Below are 20,335 nucleotides of genomic sequence, written 5' to 3'. Positions count from 1 at the left end.
TGACTGCTTTGCTGCTGTGTCTCCAGCAGCAAGTGCAGAACCTAGTTCACAGGACACACTTAAAAATACTTGCTGAACTGAAGTGAAGCCTCAAAGTCTGGATTGTGTTTCAAACAACTCTCATGACCAGCCACTCTCCCCCAGTTTGACTGAAACCTGCATTCTCTCATCTCCCTGGCTCCCAACCCTTGTCTCTGTACTCCGGCTTTGCCCACATCTGTCTTTTCTGGGCTGAATGTTGGTTCCCACCAGTTTCTCCATTGTTTTTTGAATTTGATCTATCTAAAAATGAGCTTTCCCATTGTCTTAGCTGAGGATGCCCCACTTCAGGAATAGGGTTCAGGGAAGAATGATGATATTAAATCTTAGAGGGTTGATGAGATTTGAATAGGTAGGGGCTAGAGAATGCTCATGAAACAGTGTCCAGAAGCACTGTGGGAAAGGGCCAAGAAAGGGATTTGACTGGGACAAAGAAATAAGAGAAAAGTTTGGCTAGATGAGGTAAATGGTGGGCCTTGGCTATCAAAATGGGAAGTTTGCATTTGGAAGGAAGGGTAATGTGGAAGAAATGTGCATTCCTAACAGGAGAATGACATAAAGCACAGTTTTAGAGAGATTAATCTGGCAGCAGCATACAGGATTAATTGAAGAGATAAGAGATCAAAGGGAAAAGAAGCAGCTAAGAGGCTGTTGCAGTAATGCAGGTGTGAAGAGATAAGAGACTTAACCAGACAGTGGAAATGGAGAATCTCAAAGATGAAGATAAAATAGAGGGAGCCTGGTGAATGGCTGGAAGACAAGGGAACATTCAAAAATGACCCCCAGATTTCAAACCTCGGTGGTTCCTGGAAGACTAATGGTGCCCCCAACAAAAAGAGGGTCTTTGTTTTCTATGGAGAAAAATGAAACTGAAGAAGTTAATCCTTAGGTTACTTTGGCTGAAGATCATCTCTGTTTTAAAATTCACAACAGTGGTGACATCTGAAAAACGGAGCAACTTAGTTTGACTTCAATGTAAATTATTCCTCGGAGTGTTGCACTCCAACGAATGCCAGAGAGACACCTCTGAGGGTTGGCTCCCTTAGACACTTTTTGTCCTTCTGCCAGTCAAACCAGCTGACTAGTCTCTAAATTACTGCAGTTCAGTAATTTAGTAACCAACAGATTTTACCTCTCCCCAACCTGGAGAGTAGACAGGTATAAAAATTTTATTACCTTTTCAGAGGTAAATCTAAGCAATGATTTTTCTTCCTTGGTGGCCACATTAAGTTTACCAATAAATAAGATGGAGAATAGACAAAGTAGAAATTTCCCATACAACCCATCACTGTGTTTACATGACTTCATATGCTTAATATCTTCCTAGGATGTGCGATTTTTCATTAGAAGATGGAACCTTCACACTGTGGTCACACCACAAATATTTAGGGTAGGGAAGGGGAGGGAAGGGGAGAGGAGGGGAGATTGATATTACTGTGAAGAATGCTTATGGATCAATATGAATTAAATCTATAAGAAATCACATGATCAAATTCTACCCTGATAGTACCTTTATAATGATCTTGTCACAAGTTCAATTCCAGTGATCCACCAATTTCAGTGCAATTAAATTCCAGAAAAGTAAAATTTCACCATATTAAAGAACTTATGTTCTTTGTTGAATTTATTAAATACATGCTTGAACTTACAAGGATTTTATTTTGTAGCAAAAATAAAATAATTGAGGATGCTATTGTTTCTTAAAATTTTTAAATCAACTAAATTTCTGTGGTCCTTGCATTATTCACACATTGTTCAAAATGGCCTCACAAAATATACAAATGTGCAAGAAAGTTGGTCATTTCTTTAAAATTTATGAAGGAAAAGTGCTCATCCAGATACAAAATAGCAATGTCAGTCATGAAAATGCCAAGCTTCATAATTCTGCTTATTGAAGAATCTCCATAAAAGGTGTTACACCTGCAGCTGCAACATACTTCACACTTTGGGCTTCTTTTTTCCTTCGAGTCATTCATGTTAATAATTGACACTATTACAGTCATCTCAGATATGGAATTAGCCAAGATCAATGGCTTATCTTTTGACCACCTCTTTATTCCTTGTAGTTTATGGCTCATCAAAGACATTCTCAAACAAAGATATAAGCTTGTATGATACATTGGCAAGGCATCATATACTAGATGTACATAAAGGGCCATTTTCTGGAATAATAGCAAGAGTGATCTCATAGATTCTCTAATCCCTATAATAATGCCATTTTCTTTGGGGAGGGTGGGGCAGACTGGCAAAATGTTTCTTTTAAAAAAGAAAATTTGCACAATTAACACTTTATTCATTAAAACATTAGGGGAAAAACTAAACAGAAAGTAAGAAAACAGCTTTTTTTTTTTTTGCACCTTCCTTGAACATAAAAGTTTAACTTTTTGGCCTGTTAGCTTTCTATTCTTCTCCACATGGATAGCATTGTTATAATAGAACTATATTCGCAGTGAACTTGCAGTTCTGTTTTGTTTTTCTTTTACATAAGATTGGGTAACATTCATGCCTGTTCTTGCATGGTGTCCATCAGCCCAGTTGCCCAAGCCAGAACGCTGAGTCACCCTAGCTTCCTTGCCTTCCTCTCTGTCAACATCTGGTGAGTCAGCGTATTCTCTCAGACCCCCTTATTTGACATCTCTCATATTGGCCCCCTCCTCTCCAGTTCCCTACTGTTTTCAGGCACTCAACTTTTCTCGCCTGGGAGACTGCATTTACCTCAGCGCTTACTTTCTCATCAGTCCATCCTCCATAGTGTTATCAGCATGATCTTTCTAAAGCACATCTGCTATTAGGGTGTCCTTTTAGGAAGCTGTATTCCAACCCCATCTCAGAGAAGCATTTTTATGCAGATTCTGAAGATTGCTTGGGAGAGGGTAGGATATTTTTCATAAGTAAGTAGCCCAGAAACCTTCTGGGATGGAAGTTCTGCAGAATCCAAATACTTAACCTGGATATCCAAAGTTATTGAAGCCTGTTGGGGTGAACTGGATGGTCCTGGCCTGGTCCACTGGTGATGGAAGGCAACCTAAGACCCATGAGGGAAATCACCCTTAGCCAAGCCACCTAAGCAGCAGAATCCCTTTAGCAACTGTAGAGATCTCCAACCTCAAGTGCTCTCTCCAGGGAAGAGTTATTCCAACATATGCCCCCAAAGTCATGACAGAACCATTTTTTATCAGTCGTGGCCCTCTAAGTAACCCTGCAGAGACTCCTACTTAATAAAAATTTTCTTCTTGCACCAGATGATGTCATATATTTTTCCTCAGTCATTTTATCCTTTGGGACCTTGGTTATCCCTTTTTTGGCCTAACACAGAAGATGTGTACATCTTCTTTTCTCTGTAAGGGAAGGATTTCTACCCTAGTCAAAACCTGCTGTGTAACTACCATGCAAACACACACTTCATGAGATGTTCATTGAGTAGAGAATCAGCACTTCCACCAGCCTGTATGCCAAGAAAATGGCTTTCTATCAGGATTTGAAATTACAACACATTAAGAAACTTTTGAAAGAATAAAAGAAACTTTTAGATGGAAAAATAATATATCACTACCTAAATGGGAAGATTTTCCTTAAAGAATAAAGCATACTATTTGTACTTTACTGTTTACAAAACATGTTCACATTCATTTTCTCATTTAATTCCTACAGCAATTCTGTGACATGTTGTGATTCTGCTTTACAAATATGAAAAATGACCCTCAGAGATATGAACTGGTATGCTCCCAGATCTCAGAATTACTAAGGGGCAGCAGAGTCTTGACTTAAACTTGTGTCCTAATTCTCCTAATTCAGTGCACTTTCCCGGCAACCAGATTGCCATTTTGTAGGTGATTGTAGAGGACATGGGAAGTAGGGTAACATTTTATTTTATCTGTCATTTCACTATAAATTATAAGTAACAGATCCCCCAAAGAAGTATGAAATGGGTGCCATTTTACATAGAGTGATCTCTTTTCAGATTGCATTTCAAGATCACAATTAATAGGTTATATTTGTCTGAAAGGAGGTGAGGCCACTCCCTTTGTTGAGGTGTTTTATTTTGTTACACCTAAGTAGATGCAGGTTTGTGCTGCCTCAGTCACATTTTTTATAGACGTTTAAATGCCAAGATCACTGCTAGGAACTTTCTCTGAGAATGTGCCATCTATCACACGTCCCAGCACTCCTTTGCCTTCAGAATGAAGATGTTATATTCAGTAATGTATCAGGAACAAAGCTATTTACCCTCTGGGAGTAGCAGGCATGGTGAAGGCTGATATAAGGGTGACTTCTATTGAGTTGAACTGTAGACACCTCTAAGTTATATCTGTTATGAGGGATGAATGAAGTAGCCCACATTTCTCAGAACTGAAATTCACTGACAATCTAGCACTTTTTCTTTTTTTTAATTAAAGAAGTTGTAGATTTACTAAAAGATTGTATACAAGATACAGAGTTCCCATATACCTACTCCCATTTTTAACATTTTGCCTAAGTGTGGTAACTTTGTCACAATTGTTGAGAGAATATTATGATAATGTACTATTAGCTAAAGTCCGTAGTTTACATCAAGGTACACTGTTTGTGTTGTACAGTCCTTTGGTTGTGTTGTTGTTGCTTTTTATGTTTTGTTCTAACAACAGATATACCCCCAAAATTTCCCATTTCAACCACATTTGGATATATTATTCAGTGCTGTTACTTACGTTCACAATGTTGTGTTACTGTCACCACTATACATTATCGAATCTTTCCCATTATCCCAAACAGAAATTCTACCACAATTAAGAATTAAACTCTCCATTCCCCACTCCTACCCCAGCCCCTGGTAACCTGTATTCTAGTTTCTGACCCCATGAATTTGCTTACTCTAATTATTTCGTATCAGTGAGATGATACAATATTTGTCCTTTTGTGTCTGGCGTAATTCACTCAACATAATATATTCAAGGTTCACCCATGTTGTAGCATATATCAGAATGTTGTTCCTTTACAATGCTAAATAATATTTCATTGTATCTATATACCACATTTGGTTTATCCATTCATCTGTTGATGGACACTTGGGCTGCTTCCATCTTTTGGAAATTGCAAATAATGCCTCTATGAACATCAGTGTCTACCACTCATTTTAACCAGCTTTTGACTAAAGCAAAATTTAAATTACCTCTTTTTTTTCCTTTGGTTTCGATGGCAAAAAGACAAAAGCACAAAGTCTTAACCAACTTCAAGTAATAATAATTTAAAATCATTAAGATACTTTATAGCTTACAGAGCCTTATTGTGTTATTTCCATCAGTCATAAAGCAACCCTATAAAATAGGCAGGTGTTATCCCTATTTTACAGATATGAAAGCTGAGGTGTTTTGACTTGGCCATGGTCACACAGCTACTATAATGGCTGAGTATATACTTGAACCACAGGCTTTTTATCCCAAATCCCTGCACTAATTCACAGATACTGAGCTGCCTACATACACACACATACACACACACACACATACACACCCTTGTGACTTGCATGAAATAGAAATGAGAACAAAGAAACACTTAAAAGCAGAGTCATATAATATAGTTATTTTTGTTGCTCCTGATGACTATAGAATCACAGTTTAAATGTGTTTTCTTATACTGTGTAGTGATGTTTTTCTGACCCCTCACTGCTTAAATATTGCATTTTCCAAGCATGTGAATACTGAGTGCCCAGCTGCCTGAAAAGAACAGATTGACATAATATGAGCCCATTGTTTACTTACCAAATAGGCACAGCCTGTGCCCTGCCAGCTGCTTTGTCCAACTCTTAACCTTGTTCTGTAAGAACCACCTGTATGTGTGACTGGATAATTAATTCCATACTCTGGTTTAGCCTTGGGATCTTCTGTTAAGATTAAATCAGATAATAATGGCTTTGAGTGTGAATAATACACCACTCTCTAAGTTATGTTTGGACTACTGGGGCTAAGTGGAATGGGTTCTAAAACACTGCAATTGAAAAGAGTGATTTATTGGTAGCTTCTTATATGAAGAAACTATTTAGGCAGAAAGACATTTTCATGATGCACTCAGGACATATAAAGGAAAGGCTGTGCTGCTGAGTGTAAGGCCTATAACTATTGGTATATTGAGTGTTAGGGTTATGAAGAATAGAGAAGAGCCAACCAGATGACATCATTTTTTCTGAAGGAAAAAAAAAAAGTGATTCTTAAAAGAGGGCTTTCTAGAGAATCAGACTTATTAACATTGAGAATCGATACCAGGGTCACTTCAAGATACAACAAAGACTTTGTGACTTGAAGTGTCAAAGAAGACACACTTATGACCCAATGCTGAGAGGGGATTTTTCAATAAATGCGTTTCAAACATTTGAACTGAACTTTAAGGTTAGTCACTGTTTTAGTTTCCTAGACTGCTCAGGGCAAATGCCATGAAATGGGTTGGATTAAACAATGGGAATTTATTCACTCACAGTTTTAGGGCTGGGAAAATGTCCAAATCAAGGCATCATCAAGGCAATGCTTTCTTCCCAAAGACTGGCTTCCCTGCATGCTTGGCTCCTCAGCCACATGGAAAGGCACATGGCAGCATCTGCTGGTCTCCCTCTTCCAGGTTTCATTAATTTCAATTTCCTGCTTCTGTGGTTTTTTCCCCTCATGTTTAAATTCATTCTTCCTATTAAGGATTCCAGTAATAGGATTAAGACCCATCCTGACTGAGGTGGGCCACATCTTAACTGAAATAACCTCATCCAAAGCTCCTACTTATACTGAGTTCACACCCACTGGAATGGATTAGATATAAGTAAATGTTTTTCCGAGGTACATACAACTTCAAACCACCAGTGTCATTTTCTGGACTTTTAGAAGCCACTTGTAGTTTTAATGTATAAGCAACTGGCAATGATCAGACAATATGTCAAATAAAATGTGAATGCTTATATTATTTAAATAAAGTCTCCATTCTTTAATCAGTGTAATAGTTGAGGAGAGTTTATATACATGCTTTACTTCTAGTTAAACAAAGACAATCACCTGCTCATCCCCCGATGAGAGTGTACCTTATTTGAACATGGGCCAACTGCATTGTTGCCGGAAAAAGGGGGCAGACACAGTGTTGAGTTTTCCTAAATATTTCCAGTTCCATTTATTGACAGAAGCTTGAGATACTCAGAAGCTGTATATCTGCTGCCTGCAATGTTAGTTGTTCTACTGGAAATTTAAATGTGAGTGGGCTACAACACCAAACTCTTAAAATTTGTTCCAAGTGACCTTTATCTCAGTTATTATCAAAACTTGGCTCTGGGTAGGAGTCAGAGGACAAGTAGGGTGACATATGTGACAAAAAGTGAGGAAGCCACTTTCCATAAAGATTAGCTCCCTATCACTGAAAATCTTTTCTGTTTCTAAATTGTTTAACTTTGGATTACAGGGGACTATTTTGTGATTCTGGTATGCTTCCTGTAACTGTTTAGTCTTAAATGCTTCTGAAAGCATTTTTCAAAATCCACTTGTGATGTTTTAATTCTTCCTAACACATGGAGCGCTTAAAGTGCAACTCTTCTTATTGTAATTCTAACTTTGAAAATGCAAAACAATGTGTGAGCCTTCAGAAGGCAGTGGAAAATGAGCGAAGGCTGTCAGAAGTACAGATAAGTTGTAGTGGTTCTGTTGTCCACGCACCTTGCAGGGAATGTCAGACTGCCTAGCTGTGTCACTTCAGAAGGAGATGTAAAGGCATTTGAATTATAGGGACACTTTGCATTAGATTGGGGCAAAATAAGTGTATTGCACTCCCTCTGCTGGCTTTGAAGCTGCAATAGCTCATAAACCCACCGTATTTTTTAGATGTATTTCCCTATTAAAAAAAATAAAATAACTGTGTGGAAAAGGAAGCAAAACTGGGAAAGCTGTTAGTTTCATTATTGGTATAAAATGTCAGAAAAACAAACATCTGCCTGACACAAATGGTTATGATGAGCAACAAAGCCAGCAGTTTTTAGACTTTTCAAAGTGTACTAAACAATGTACTAAAAAAAGAAAAGAAAAAGGGACGGGCCACCTCTTCTCTCCCTGGAGTGTTATCCTAACAGTCTTTAAAAATTACTCAGTTCCTTTCAGATATGGAAGTAAACCTTTTCCAGAGCTTAATGAACATGTGTAAGTATGTTTAGTGTGTTCAAAACAGTACAGGGAAGCAAAGCATTCGTGTGGCTTGGCCCGGGAGGGAGGAAAGAAGGGAGCCCGTCTCCTGATGTCAGAAAGGAAAGCTAAAAGGTCATCACTGAAAGTTGATACCTCAGGGGTCAGGGCACATCCCTGCATGGAAACAAGTCACCCAGAAGCCTGGAAGTGAATCCCGGCACCCTGGAACCTGAACACCATCAGAAGCAATGGTTCTACCTACGAGTGAGGAGAGCCTACCAAGAGAGGAAAATGCTGCAGATGTCAGGGGCCCCGTGGGCCTCAAACCCTGTTTCACTCTTGTTATCCAGTGTATTGAAGGTGTTCCCACAAGGCTGGACTTGGCTCTCTTTTCTATTCTTGCTTTCTCCCTTTCATAGGCGTCTAGATGCCAACCACATCAGCTACGTACCCCCGAGCTGTTTCAGTGGCCTGCATGCCTTGAGGCACCTGTGGCTGGATGACAACGCCCTGACAGAAATCCCTGTCCAGGCTTTCAGAAGTTTATCAGCGTTGCAAGCCATGACCTTGGCCCTGAACAAAATACACCACATACCAGACTATGCCTTTGGAAATCTCTCCAGCTTGGTAGTTCTGTAAGTTTTATTGACTTCCTCAGTCTGTCTCCCTCCCTTATCTCTCTCTCTCTCTCTCTCTCTCTCAATTTCCAGATTCACTGTAAGTCCTTCCCCTTAAAATGCCGGCCTTCAAATCTTGAATGGGGACATTTTACAGGAGGAAAATCCCCTGAACCTGTTCCCCAAAAGAGTCAGTGTTCTAGTTGTGTATTGAATTAAACGACATTTATTGAGCACCTGTTAAATCATATGCTGGGCATACAAAGATAATAAAATAGGACCTCTGCCTTAGGGGAACCCATTGTATATTGTGCAAGGAATGACTACACCGTACAATTAGCACAGTAAAGAAGTTAAGAAAAATTCTTTCTTTCAGATAAGAGTTTATAATTCAGGTAGAATTGAAATATGCCCTTCTTATTAATTAATGAGTACTTGTTGACCACCTGCCAAGAAAAGAGACGTGAGAACTGACCTTTGCTGGTGAGTTACGCCTTTATGTTACCTTTTTCCTGCTGTGTCTAGATTTCGTATCTCCAGTCAGAATGATTCTATAAGCAGTAGTTTGAAAACTAAACAGTCTTACTATTTTAGCAACATACCCCACATGTATAATATAACAATCAGTCAGTGCTGATACTGGGAAACAGCAGCTGCTTAAGACTATAAGATCAGCTTGCTTAGGAACTTTGAGGAAGGCTTCTTCTGCATTATTTCTCCTTTGGCTCCACCCCCTTACACCAACAACCCACTGCTGCCTTCAGTCAATCCACTTTATTATTTGACTATGTCTGTCTCCTGTACCATAGCGTATACCTCTTTGAGGGCTGGGCAACATCTTATGTAGAAGATTCTCAATGTCCCACAGATCTCACATGAAGCAAAGTATATTTATTAGAAGAATAACCTTAGTCAGAAAGGTTAAGTCATTTTTGGTAATATTAACACATTTCTATACTGAATTTCATGTACAAAGATGATGCTACTGACCCACCAGAAGCTGGCTATGTGCTGGACTTACAGAGGTCCAGCTATTCTTTTTTCACCCAGTCCTCCTTGAGCGTATTTTCCAAAATCCGTTCGGAAATTGGTTCAGTTTTCGGATATACATACAGCTGTTCTCACTGGCCCTGGCCTAACGGTTTACCAATTGAGCCAAAGATGATAATTATATACATTAATACTGTGTCAAGATATTTAATCTCTTTAGGTAGCTGAAAAAATCTGATCATCAGATTTCCCTGTGGCTGAAATCGTTATTTCCCCTTGACCTGTGCAACCCTCCCCCCCCCCCAGCCACCCACCCTGGGAATGTTGGTATTATAAGCTTCAGCTTAAATAGAAAACATGCGTAGAAGTCCTAGGACCTTCACTCCATCCTCCATTTGTCAATGATGGGTGGTATCTCTGCTTAACAGCCTACATCCCAAAGCCATACTGAACATCCTGTACCGCAGCATGCGTTCAACAACCATGCTGAATTTACTTTTATCAATCATGTTGCTATATCACTATAGGCTCCCTGATGTCTCAAACCCAAAAAGTAAAACTAAGACTATTCAATTCTGTGGCATGAAATCAGCAATGGTAAGAGTGGGGGTATAAAGCCTTTATATACATATCCTTTTTTTTTTAATGTTAAATTATGCATTCCTTGAATATAATTAGTGCATTCTTCTGTATAAATGTCTTTGGGTTTAACCAATCAAAATGTTGTGCCTAAATCTGCTCTGTGTGGTGTGCCTTCCTGACTGTGTTCCTAATGTTCTCCTGCAGACATCTCCATAACAATAGAATCCACTCCCTGGGAAAGAAAAGCTTTGATGGGCTCCACAGCCTAGAGACTTTGTGAGTTGACCCCTTATTTGTTTCCATTTTTTCAGTGTTTTCATGAATAATCTGAATCAAAATAGCCTTAAAGCCAAATTTGCTGTTTGGTTTCATTAATTGCCTGACCCTTAAACAGATATTTATTGTGTCTTTATATTAAACACACACACACACACACACACACACACACACACACGGACACACACACAAACACACACACACCACAGTGCTAAACAATAAAACTGAGATTTTATTTTAATCTAATAAGACTGATAAGTAGCTAGAATCATTATAAGCTAAATGAGGTGTTCTCTACCAAGCAGTGACTGTTTGTTTAAGAATGTGTACTTGCTGTCAAAGGTCAGCTCTACGTTGTCACTCAGGCTCACTATTCATGAATCTGGTCCTTCCTGCTGAATGAGAGGAGGGGGACTAAGCAAATGACTGAGCATCTGGTCTGAGATAATCAGGTGGCTCATTAGGAAACAGCAAGGGTCCATGTTAAAGCAGTTAAAAAGTCTAAAAGGTAATAATAGCTACCATTTACTGAGTATTTCTAGCATCAATTACTACACTGCATCATCTCAATTAAGCATTATAACCATCAAATGAGAGTAGCTACTGCTATCCCATTTTAGGCTTTAGTGAGGTTATTTGACCAGTTATGCATCTGATCAGTAGCATAACTGGGATTTGATTCCTTCTCCAGTCTGACTCTGAAATCCATGTTTTACCACTATATACCACTTCTGAAGAATAGGTCAAAAATTCAACTCTGAGTTGGTACCTGTCATAAAAATTGATTCCACAGAACTGAGCTACCTTTCGAAGCAGTTGAGGGAAGAGTAGAATCTTGTGGAGACAGTGGCCAGGGCTGAACACTTTAAAGAAGCAAGTAGATGTCGTATCTGCCTGACTTACCTTGAAAAACCCATGTATCTGAAATGTGGCTATGTCTGCTTCAACTGCATCAAATCACTACAGGAGGAGCTCCAGGGGGAGAGTTGTGCCTCTTCTGTGCTGTGATCTCTCAGAAGAATGACATCAAAACAAATCGCCAACTGGGAAAGCTGGTTTCCAAGATCAAGGACCTGGAGCCCCAGTTAGGAGCTATTCTAAAAATGAACCCAAGGATGCTGAAATTCCATGTGAACACGATCTTAGATGTTTACATATCCAAAAACCTCCTCCTCATTTCTGATGACCTGAAAAGCCTCCTGTGTCACATATCAAACAGAAAGAGCCTCCTGAGAGATTGGGCTACTCAATTTCTGTCTTGGGCTCCACGTGGTTCACCTCTGGCTGCCATTACTGGAGGTAGATGTGAGAACATGCAGAAAATGGAATCTGGGTGTTTGCAGAAAACCTTTCACCAACAGGGAGAGATCCACCTGTCTACTGAACTTGGATTCTGGACTGTAAGTTTAAGAAACAGAGGCTTCCTTTTGGCCAACAACAACATCTCAAACTGCTGTTCTGAGCCAACCCAAGTGGGGACTTTCCTGGATATGGATAATGGAAGCATTTCCTTTTTCAACATTAGCGATGGCTTCTGTATTTTCATATTCACCAGAATTTCAGCTTCAGAGCCACTGTGCCCATTCTTTTCATCTTCAAATCCATAAATGGTGGTCATGATGCCCTGTATGTCTGTCCCAAGAGGAATCCAGGTTCAGTAATTTCCCCCAATATATATGCTTGGGAAGACCAGTAAAACTGAAACTACACAAAAAGGAATATTTGAAAAAAATGTTATTTATTTATGGTAAAGAAATATTCTGTTACATTGATACATTAAAAATGTTAGAGTGGAAAAAAATAGGGAAACTTTATGAATCATAAACCCAGATTTTAATAATCTAACACTAATTAGGAAAGATATTATCGATTAAATATTATGTTGATACAGAAGTATGGTTTGAGATTTAGGATTTGACTTCTGAGTTTATGTATCTTGAACTTTCAGAACAACTGACAGCATTTTTGTTTTGTTAAAGGACTATCTACTACATTACAGAGATTTTAAGCTCAAAGGAAATATTTTCATCAGATCTAAGTATTGCATGATTCACTAAAACTTTCATTAAAAAGACCCCTTACAACCAGTAAATACATTTTATGTGTAAGATTGGGAAATGATTAAATGCCTGAAAAAAATAATATAGAGAATTAAATAGGCACTTTCACTGTCATTAAATTGTGAAGTTTCTCTCTAACATTTCACTGGACCTGAGTTTATCTGTTAACAATGATCCTATAAGTGCTGCAGACATTGAATATTGTCTTAATGTTACTTCTTAAACTTGATGGTATAATTTGTTCCTTCTCCCTCTGGTGCTCCTTTCTTGCCTCCCACAATGCTGCACTCTCCTCAAATTTTCTTACTGTGCAACTCGTTGCTACGAAAAAATTATAATTTTTTTTCAATTTATTGATTCTCATTTCCCATGTTATGACTTTCGACCACAGATAGAGTGAAAGTAATTGAAGTTTTCTGCAGATCTTCAGATTTTTCTTTAGAGTTTCAGAGTGCTAAGAACTTTCAGATGCAAAAATTGTAGAAATCAGATATTATTTAAGAAGAGATTCAAGACTCCTGGTTCCACCAACATTGTGGACCCTGCTTTACATAGTCACATAAAAATACTGGAGATACACGATATGTTATTAAATTATTTGCAGATGCACCTTTGGTAAAATCGTGGAGTTACCTGGATCTCAAATACATGGAGAGGCTGATTGTTGAGTTTTAACTCTGCAATCTGCTGCTGTCATGCCTTTGAAGAGCGCATCTCTTAAGAGCAGATCCACTCCAGTCCTTTAAGTCTTGGGTTCCATGACACATATATAGGGACAGGATATGAAAAATTTGACCTTGCTAAGAGGGATATTGAAAAACAGTGTCTTTCAAATATAGAAGTCTTTCAAAATAAGAAATGCCTATGATAGCAGACAAGGAAAGCTTTACTACTGTCTCAGGGAAAGGCAGTCTTGGAAGTTTAATTTGCTCTTCTTAATGGAAGAACTCTAAACCCAAGGAGTTAACATGAGTGCAATTCCAGGATGACGGATATTTAGGGGGTACCTAATAGAGACAAAAATCACTGCATTGGTGGACCCGGCATCGTGGGACTGAGAGTATCTTCTTGACCAAAAGGGGATGCAAAATGAGACGAAATAGTTTCAGTGGCTGAGAGATTCCAAATGGAGTCGAGAGGTCACTCTGGTGGACATTCTTATGCACTATATAGATAACACCTCTTAGGCTTTAATGTATTGGAATAGCTAGAAGTAAATACCTGAAGCTACCAAACTCCAACCCAGCAGTCTGGACTCCTGAAGACAATTATATAATAATGTAGATTACAAGGAGTGACAGTGTGATTGTGAAGACCTTGTGGATCACACCCCCTTTAGCTAGTGTATGGATGAGTGGAGGAATGGGGATAAAAACTAAAGGACAAATGGGGTGGGATCGGGGGATGATTTGGGTGTTCTTTTTTCACTTTTATTTTTTATTCTTGTTCTGGTTCTTTCTGATGTAAGGAAAATGTTCAGAGATAGATTGTGGTGATGAGCGCATAACTATGTTATCATACTGTGGACAGTGGATTGTATATCATGGATGATTGTATGGTGTGTGAATGTATTTCAATAAAAAAAAAAAAATCACTGCATTGTCTTTTCTACAAATGCGGCCACTTGGTATTAGCAAAAAATATAACCTCTGCTCATGAGTGACTCATACTAAATAAATGGAAAACACATTAAGGATCAATCCTTCATGAGCAAATGTCAGTGAAACTATAAACACAAGAATAGCTGCTCCCTCAAAAGTGAGACTACCCTAAAAGTCATTTTAAATTAAATTAAAATTATTAAAGTGATAAGAAATAAAAACTTCAGAGGCAGGGCAAGATGGTGGCATAGAGAGGTGTGGAATTTAGCTAGTCCTCTAAAGCAACTAGTAAATAGCCAGGAACAACTGGTAAATAGTCTGGAACAACTGTTGGGGGACATCTGTGACTAGACACACATCATACACCAACCTGGAATGGTGGAATGGATGAGATCACTGCATAGAACTCTGAGTAAAGCTCCCCAAACTGCAGAGCTGGTATCCTTCCCCCACTGGCATGGCAGGCTGAGTTGGAAAACTTCACTGTGGGAGAAAGAAGCAGGCTACCTGGAGCAAGGGACAGTAACTCAACCAAGCTCCAATTGCAGTTTTAATTAACAAATTCAGACTACTGAATACAAGCTACAAGCACAGATTACTCAGCTGGTAAACTCACTGCCCTCCCCACTACGTGGGACATGACTCCTGGGGATGAGCCTGAATCCAGCACCATGGGATTGAGAAAACTTTCCTAACGAAAAAGGGGAAGAGAAAGTAAACAAAATAAAGTTTCAGTGGCTAAGAGATCTCAAATGGTGTCGAGAGGTCATTCTGGAGTTTATTCTTATGCATTACATCGATATCCCGTTTTAGCTTTCGGAGTATTAGAATAGCTAGAAGGAAATACCTGAAACTGTTGAACTGCAATCCAGTATCCTTGGTTCTTGAAGACAATCGTATAACTATATAGCTTATACGGTGTGACTGTGTGATTGTGAAAACCTTGTGGCTCATACTCCCTTTATCCAGTTTATGGACAAATGAGTAGAAAACATGGGGACAAAAAGTAAATGAATAGTAGGGAGGAAAAAAGGAGTATGAGATGTTCTGGGTGTTCTTTTTAACTTTTATGTTTATTTTCATTCTTATTCTTATATTTGGAGTAATGAAAATGTTCAAAAAATCGATTGTGGTGATGAATGCACAACTATATGATGATATGAACAATTTTTTTACACTTTGGGTGATTGTATGGTATGTGAATATATCTCAATAAAATTGAATCTCAATAAAATTGCATAAAAAAGAAATGAAAACTTCATATATATTGTAGTACATATGAAACATAATTGTAGTTCTAAAGCAGTGGACAATTGCAAAGTGAAAGGACTTCTAATAAAATATTGGTTATTAAAAAAAAGTTGAGTCCAGCCAGCTGACCACATCAGGGCCCCAGCCTTTTCCTGGGGGAGGAGTAATGAGGGTGAGTGACAGACCATAAGGGTCCTGTGTGTGCTGGGAGAGGAGAGTACTAGTAGATCCAGGTGCCCCCCCCCCCCCCGCCATGTTCTTAATACCCAAGTGCAATAAACTACACAGGGCCACCCAGTCTCCAATGCTGGCTCTGACCAGGACTACGGAAGGAGACGACCAAAGACCACCTCTCCTGGGGCCTTGGCGTCCATTACTCATTTGCATACAGAGCTCAAATCTGGCGATACCGGGTCTGGGTCCACTAATTCCTTAAGGACCATCTGTTGGTGGTGGCCTTCTTGTAGCCAATAAGCACTAATAGTGCCCCTTTCTGCGTTACTTAGGTCACTCAGTGTTTCCTCTCAGGTGCCAATTGTCACTTTAATGACATAGCCAAGCAGTTCCCATCAACTGCTAGAAAAAATTAGAACTTCACCCTTATTGACACAGAGCTGGGCTGGGGAGCTTAGCAATGGAAAATCACCTTCCAGTCCTTTTCAACACAACAGCAACAAAAAAACAAGGTGGGCTTTGATGAGTATTTCTAGAATTTGTCCTTTTTCCCATGTTTCATGAGAGGACTCAGGTTTGCATATAAATACCGTGAAGCAAAATATTTCACGTCCTCCCCCACCCACACACACACACCTTGCCCAGGGCTACAGAGAATCCGTAAATTGGTTATTCCCAACCTGTTCCTTCCCTCCACTAGAAATCCAGGTAATTTATAAGGGCGCAATCCTTGTTTAATCAAAACAGAGCATCTGAAGAGATTTACAAACAGGAAGAACATTTATGTCCACAAAAAACGAGTTTCCTGCCTCCAGTATAGCTTAAGGATGGTTTGTGCCAGACAAGTAGGAATCTTGATTCATGTTTAACTCAGTCAAATTATCTCTCTTAAAATTAAATTGCGGTTCTTCTCCACAGAAAAAGATTTAACCACATCCGATTGTCTGACCAAAAAGTTCTCCTGCATCATCTGGGAAATCTGCCATTCCCACAGACAAGGAAGCAATTACTTTTTCATACAAATTGTAAATATAAAGTGGAGTAAGACTATAAAATTCTTGCAAGTAATGGAATTGAAAAGCCATTTGTGTCATAACTGATGGAGAAATTAATGGTTTGAGAAGGTCTGGCCATGCCATCTCTTTGCATGAGGTATAATATAGAGCTTTGCCTCACAGATCAAGGGAAGCATCATATGTCTGATCTGAATCATTATTTGTGACCCTGAGGAAATTCTAGACCCCATGTCCTTCCTGAGAATGCCCTGCATCACATGAACCTCTCCAGGATCAGGCTATCATCCTGGAACCTGGAGCTGCAGGCACCCTACAGGAATCAGGAACAAAGCAGCCATCAAAAATGTCCTGCCAGGCAAGTCTCTGAAAAGCAGAGAAAAAAAGTCAGAGGGTGAAGGAGGGAACAAGGAAGGGGGTGTGATACAGGAGCCTGGAGAAGTGCAGACAGAAGCTGGCAACTTAGTGAGCCAGGTACAAATGAAGAGCTACAGCAGCAAGCAGTTGGCCCCTGGCCAAGTGTCCCTCCTGCTTGGAAGTTAACACTGCTGCGTGTCTCATCCTTTCTTTAAATGTTCCGGTGCCATTGAGCCTTAATGCTCTGAAATTTCTCAAGATAATTCTAATGGCCTTTTTTTTTTTTTCTCAAAAAGCCTTTATTTCCAAAATGGTTGTACCAAAGGGTTTTTTTTTAATTCAATTTTATTGAGATATATTCACATACCATGTGGTCATACAAAGTGTACAATCAATTGTACATAGTGCCATTATATAGTTGTATGTTCATCACCAAAATTAATTTTTCAACATTTTCATTACCACATACACAAAAATAATAAGAATAAAAATTAAAGTGAAAAAGAACAATTAAAGTAAAAAAGAATACTGGATGCCTTTTTTTTTTTTTTTTTTGCCCCCATTTTTCTACTCACCCATCCATACACTGGACCAAGGGGAGTGTGATCCACATGGCTTTCCCAATCACATTGTCACCCCTCATTAGCTACATTGTTATACAGTCATCTTCAAGATTCAAGGGTTCTGGGTTGTAGTTTGATAGTTTCAGGTATTTACTGCTAGCTATTCCAATTCATTAGAACCTAAAAAGGGTTATCTATATTGTGTGCAAGAATGCCCACCAGAGTGACCTCTCGGCTCCTTTTGGAATCCCTCAGCCACTGATATTTATTTCATTTCCTTTCACATCCCCCTTTTGGTCAAGAAGATGTTCTCCGTCCCATGATGCTGGGTCTAGATTCCTCCCTGGGAGCCATATTCCACACTGCCAGGGGTATTTACACCCCTGGGTGTCAGATCCCACGTAGGGGGGAGGGCAGTGAGATCACCTGCCAAGGTGGCTTAGCTAGAGAGAGAGGGCCACATCTGAGCAACAAAGAGGCATTCAGGAGGAGACACTTAGGCACAATTATAAGCAGGTCTAATGGCCTTTTTAATGCAGATACTTGTGGAATGGTGGTGGTCAGCAAGCCAAGAACATCTCTCTCTATAAAAGAAGGAGCAAGAATGACATTGGTCCATTGGAATATTATGTTAACTTTTCTTGTAAATATAACATACATGAATGTTTAAAGGAAAAACTGAAAATACTCTTTATTTTCAGAGATTTAAATTACAATCACCTCGATGAATTCCCCACTGCAATCAGGACACTCTCCAACCTTAAAGAATTGTAAGTATTTAGGGCAAATTTAATGGGGGAAATTTATTCTTTGTGAATTTAATTCTAAAATATGTGTAATTTTTATGCATAATACAACTTGCAGGAAAAATATTGTTTGTATAAATAATTGTTCATTACACCTGAAATATATTTTAATTGACCTCTATCACCAGCAAACCGCAGATGATCTTTCTTGATTAATAATGAGCTTTCTCTAATATAGAGACATTATGTCTCTTTTCCTAAGCCATACTCTCCCAACAATTACATACTTCAGAGATTGTAGTAGAACTGTAATGGAAGTCAGTTATTTGCTGAGGATTTCCAAGAAGAAACCTTCCCAGGTTACCCAAGTCTGGGACTGGATGAATGAATTTCTATGTGCTTAGTAAAGTCCTAGATGCTCTCACATACATGATTTTGTTCTCTAAATTCTTCATGAATCTTATTTAATAACAAAAAAAACCACACACAATTTTGCTACAATGAAACCTTACGTTGCATATATTGTCTTATATACGCTAAAATTTAATTTGCTTTCCTTTGTATCTAAAAATAAGAAAACCTATATGAGGAATGTTCTAACTCTTGGAAAGGAAAATAAACATAAAGCCTTATTCTCCTAGCAGAGAGAAATAAGACTACACAGCCAAAGGTGGTAGATGGTAGAGCTTGTTTATAAGAACAAGCCTCCGAGAGCTTTGCCCCAAGAAACGCCGTGTGTGGCACAACTGGGAAGTCATCATCATATTTTCTCAGACAGCCCCAAACTGACACACACATCACACAGTCCTCCCCACAGAGGACCCAAAGATCACTGACTGTGCTTTCTGCCATTCATACAACAGTAGCATTGACAGATGGGAATCAGTTTGGAATTACAGGCGCACTGAACTGGGCACCTTCCTTCCAGGCCCGTGCCTAGGGGTCAGGAAATTTCATCCTCGTAACAAGATAAGTTAAGTCTCTGCTTCACTGAAGTTTAAGTCAATTTTCTCTTCTAACTTTAAATGGGGTCAGAAGGAGCTGATCATAATCCTCTCTCCAAAGATGGTTTGCCCTCTCTTAGGCTATCATGCACTGGTGCTCTATTGGACATTAACACATTGAATTTCTTTCTATAACATTAGATGGTAAATTTCCACAAAGCACAATTATTATTTTCAGATTCTTTATTCTTCTTCCAAGATGAAAGCTGGTGACTTCTTTTTCTAGTAGAGAGTGAATGAGGGACCGTAAATTTCAAGATGCACAGATGGATTTAACGTGGCCCTCTGGTTACTAAAGGTTCTGATTATTGCCACAGGGGAAAAACTGCAAAATAATTTTACTACACATGTTATTTTCTATAAATTGTTTTTTCTCTCTTTTTAGAGGATTTCATAGCAACAATATCAAGTCCATACCTGAGAAAGCATTTGTAGGCAACCCTTCCCTTATTACAATGTAAGTGATCATAGTGCTTTTTGGATTTTCCTTCCTGAAATAGAGCTTGTATTATACTTTTAAATATATACAATGATTGTTCTATATTTGCCCACGTGTGTGTCAATCAGTGTAAGAAACTGTACAGAAAATTGTATATGGAGGCATTTTGCCAGATTTTAGCTGAATGCCAAGAATTCAGCATTCTGATGGCTTTTTTTTTAGATTTACTATATGCAGTACATTATGCTAGGTATCTTCAGATACCTTGTCTCACGTCATAATAATCCTGTGAAATACTTTTGATTATCTCCATTTTCTAAGGAATAAAACTGATTTTTAGAGAATCAATGTTAAGGTCACACAGAACTTGAACCCAAGTGTACTAGAAATATAAATTATTATATACAGAGGTTCTTTACAGCTATAGACTCCAGATAAATTGGGGTGGGGGAGAGTGAAAATGCTGTTTTATGCTAAGTTCCTGTATCTGTTAATTCTCAAAC

At 38.8% G+C, this 20,335-nt stretch overlaps 1 protein-coding gene across 2 annotated transcripts in view; it reads left to right on the top strand.

Annotated features, from left to right (window-relative positions):
* Positions 1–20,335, top strand: part of LGR5 (leucine rich repeat containing G protein-coupled receptor 5) — a 134,303-nt gene that overhangs the window by 94,809 nt on the left and 19,159 nt on the right. For both annotated transcript variants that reach the window (XM_037847696.1, XM_037847695.1), the window contains 4 exons: positions 8,579–8,794; positions 10,553–10,624; positions 18,345–18,413; positions 19,779–19,850. In XM_037847696.1, coding sequence (XP_037703624.1) covers positions 8,579–8,794; positions 10,553–10,624; positions 18,345–18,413; positions 19,779–19,850 — 429 coding nt within the window. The remainder of the gene's footprint in view (positions 1–8,578; positions 8,795–10,552; positions 10,625–18,344; positions 18,414–19,778; positions 19,851–20,335) is intronic.

The sequence above is a fragment of the Choloepus didactylus genome, chromosome 8 (genome assembly GCF_015220235.1).
Source record: "Choloepus didactylus isolate mChoDid1 chromosome 8, mChoDid1.pri, whole genome shotgun sequence".
Lineage (NCBI taxonomy): Eukaryota > Metazoa > Chordata > Mammalia > Pilosa > Megalonychidae > Choloepus > Choloepus didactylus.
Note: the sequence above shows the minus strand (reverse complement) of the source record. Positions and strands in the feature narration are given on the sequence as shown.